Here is a 3,627-nt window from a genome sequence, read left to right as displayed (position 1 = left end):
GCCCTGGACCGCGGGGACCGCGAGACCCTGGCCACGTTGCTGGATGCCTGCAAGGCCAAGGGCACGGAGGTCATCATCATAACCACCGACACCTCACCCTCGGGCACCAAGAAGACCCGCCAGTATCTCAATTCCCCACCATCCCCGGGGGTGGAGGACCCGGCTCCTGCTCCTCTGAGCCCGGGGGTCTGCACGTCGCCTTCAGAGATCCAACTGCAGAATGCGGGAGGAGGAGGACGGGGATTGTTGTCCCCTCGCGCCCAGGAAGAAGAGGAGAAGCGGGACGTATTTGAATTCCCTCTTCCTAAGCCCCCTGATGATCCCGCCCCTCCTGAGCCGCTCCCCAAACCACCTCGACATCCCCCCAAACCACTCAAAAGGCTCAACTCCGAGCCTTGGGGCCTCGTGGCTCCTCCTCAACCGGTCCCTCCTGCGGAAGGGAGGCCGGCGATCGAGCGCTTCACCGCCGAATTCAATGGCCTGACCCTGACGGGTCGACCGCGTCTTTCCAGACGTCACAGCACCGAGGGCCCGGAGGATCCGCCCCCCTGGGCGGAGAAAGTGACGGGCGGGGGTCCCCTCTCGCGCCGGAACACGGCGCCGGAGGCTCAGGAGTCCGGTCCCCCTTCTGGGCTAAGGCAAAAACTGAGCCGCATGGAGCCGGTGGAGCTGGACACCCCCGGACATCTTTGTCCAGACTCGCCCGAGTCCAGTCGCCTGTCCCTGGAGCGTCGTCGCTACAGCGCCTCCCCTCTGACCCTGCCTCCAGCCGGCTCGGCTCCCTCCCCGCGCCAGTCCCAGGAAAGCTTGCCGGGGGCTGTCTCTCCACTGAGTGGACGGAGGCGGAGTCCCGGGCTCCTGGAGCGGAGGGGCTCTGGGACGTTGCTCCTGGACCACATCTCGCAAACGCGGCCGGGTTTCCTGCCCCCGCTCAACATCAGCCCCCACCCTCCCATCCCTGACATTCGCCCCCAACCCGGAGCTCGGGCGCCTTCACTGCCGGCCCCTCCCCACGCCGGGGTGCCGGGCTCTCCCAGGACCAAGCGCAAGTTGGTGAGACGCCACTCCATGCAGACTGAGCAGATCCGACTGCTAGGGGGCTTCCAGAATCTAGGCGGGCCAGGAGAACCCGGGCGCTGAGGGAAATGGAAGAAGCCAATGGGGGGCGGAGACCAGGACTTTGACTGGACAGGTGGGAGAACCAACTTATACTCATATGCCGGACACAGGGGTCTCTTGCATGTGCTCATGGCACGGCGCAGGCACACATGGGTAGACGTGTCCACAAGCACAGTAGGCTTGCTCAAGAGGAAGAGTAAGTACAGTACTGTCTGTGGGGTATGCAGACACATGCATTCATGCCCTGCTCATTCAACATGCATTGGGATTGCTAGTGAACCCACAGGCACAGCACAGCAGTGAACTCACAGAACTTGTGCTCTAGTCCCGAACTCACATTTATTAGGGGTACGGTCCTGTACCTGCACCCTCCTGCAGAAGCAACCCCTTGCTTTCCATGTGTGTGCCCTACAACACAGCCTATCATGATTTTGCACATGCCACTTCCTCATCATGAACATCCCACCAGTTCTGCAGGTCTTGTTTCTCTCCCCAGGCCTGGATCCTTTTCCCCACTCTGTGTCAGGCCCCAACCTATTTTCAGGACTACTTCACTCTTTGGGAGTTTCTGCAGCACTCCCAGCCTCAGTTCTGCTGCTGCCCTTCCGGCTTCTTATTTTCACTCTGTTCCTCCAAACACTACAACTGGTTGTCTCCTTTTCCTGGAGGGTGGGTCATGGGCTCTGAGCTGCTCTTCTATCTGAGCTTATGAACACCCCCACAGGTACAGGTGAGGAGTAGACCTAAACCACTCCTCTCTCCACTTGAAATATCAAATAAATGTGTTCAGAAGTCTCTGTTTTGTCACTTCTGCCTGGAGGTGTGGGGTGTGGGGAACAAAGAATGGACAATGAGCCTTATTCTAATAGCTATAATGATCTTGGGGGAATAGACTTTACAGCTACTGTACCTTATTTGCAGGACACCAACTGATCAACTATGGTTAGAGAATAAGGAGCCAAATGCCCTGTGTCTTGAAGGTTTTAAGGCATGTGACAGGGTTTAATTTCTGCCAATCTCCCCTGTACCCACCCTTACATTTTTGGGTTGTTTGTTTGTTTGGACAGGGTCTCACGATGCAGTTCATGCTGGCCCTGAGCTCTGTATCCCAGGCTGGCTTTGAATTCACAGCAATCCTCCTGCTCAGCCTCTCGGAACACAGGCATGCACCAATATGCCTGCCCACCCTTACATTTTTAAAAATTCCTGCAGAGTCCCACTCTCCAACATAACAGTAGATTAACTGCCCCTCTGTCAGGCTTCCTGTTTCTTGTCTACTCAGTGTTTAGGGTCCAGTTTTCATCTCACCTGGTGCATTTTATCCATTTCTTTCCACATCTCATCTCACCTTTACCACCCCGTCTTTGATTTTTGAGCTGCTGTGGGAGAGATTGGAGGAGTTAGTGTAACTTCGCCTAAGTATGCCTGGCCATGGTGGCACATGCTTGTGGTCCCAGTACTCAGGAGGCTGAGGCAGGATGATTGCTGTGAGTTCAAGGCCAGCCTGGGCTACATAGTGGGTTCAAGGCCTGCCTGAACTAGTGAAACCCTGTCTCAACAAGCAAACAAGCAAAATAAAAAGAAACCTTTTGCCTAAGTAAAAATAGTCCAGTAGTCAACTGACAAAGGAAGTGTAACATGTGTGCGTGTGTGGCCATGTGTGTGTTACTCAGAGGAACCCAGTTTGGCAGGTTCTATGAACAAAGGTACCTTTTAAAATCTGCTCCTTGAATTTTTCAGTTTGCTGGCTTTCTGTGTATATTCTAGCCCCTTCTCACTTTAGTGAAATAAAAGAAGTCATTAATTCTCTCCTCTCTTTCCCCATTCTTTAGAATACATGAAACCAGAAACTTACTCAATAATGTGGCACAGTGAAAAGATGAACATATAGGGGATCGGAGCACCTGCATCTGAACACACACAGACACAGACACACACGATCACCTCCTAGCTATTTAATTTTGGGCAATTTAGCCTCTCTGAGAGTCAGTTTCCTTATTCATAAAATAATAAAATCTGGTTCGTGATTGTGATTATTAAATAAGACAATGCGCCAAAGAATATTGCATAGTCTATGCTCATCACATGTCAGGATCTTTCCTTACTTTAGCTCTACCACCCATTGCCATGTGACCCTACACAAGTCCCATAACTTCTCTGAGGCAGTTTCCTCATCTACGTATATAAAATAAAGTGGTTGGACAAATGATCGTTCTGTCTGCAATTCTCTCCAGCCTTGCATCCAGCCCGTTTTTTTTTTTCTTCAAGCCCCGCCCCAGGGTCTGGTCGGCTTTCTAGTGCTAGTCACGGATCTCTCTAAGACGCACTGAAGCTGTGCTGCTGTCTCTTACCGAGGCCATCGCCTTTTCTCTTTGTGATTGGTTCTCGGAACAGCCACCTTCTTCGATAACTAGCCTATGGGGGAGCGGGAGCCAGCCCCGTCCCGCCCTCTCACTGGGGATTGGCACCGGGCCCGCTCGTCCCCGCCCCCACTTGACTGACGGCCGG

General features: G+C 53.7%; 1 protein-coding gene across 1 annotated transcript in view; it reads left to right on the top strand.

Annotated features, from left to right (window-relative positions):
• Ankrd34a (ankyrin repeat domain 34A) overlaps window positions 1–1,914 on the top strand; it is a 5,038-nt gene extending 3,124 nt beyond the window's left edge. The window contains exon 4 of the mRNA XM_033758453.1: window positions 1–1,914. This exon is cut by the window's left edge and continues 64 nt beyond it. Coding sequence (XP_033614344.1) covers window positions 1–1,140 — 1,140 coding nt within the window. The 3' untranslated portion in view covers window positions 1,141–1,914.
• The last annotated feature ends 1,713 nt before the right edge of the window (window positions 1,915–3,627 follow it).

This window comes from Fukomys damarensis, unplaced genomic scaffold (genome assembly GCF_012274545.1).
Source record: "Fukomys damarensis isolate Sample0158 unplaced genomic scaffold, DMR_v1.0_HiC HiC_scaffold_33, whole genome shotgun sequence".
Lineage (NCBI taxonomy): Eukaryota > Metazoa > Chordata > Mammalia > Rodentia > Bathyergidae > Fukomys > Fukomys damarensis.
Note: the sequence above shows the minus strand (reverse complement) of the source record. Positions and strands in the feature narration are given on the sequence as shown.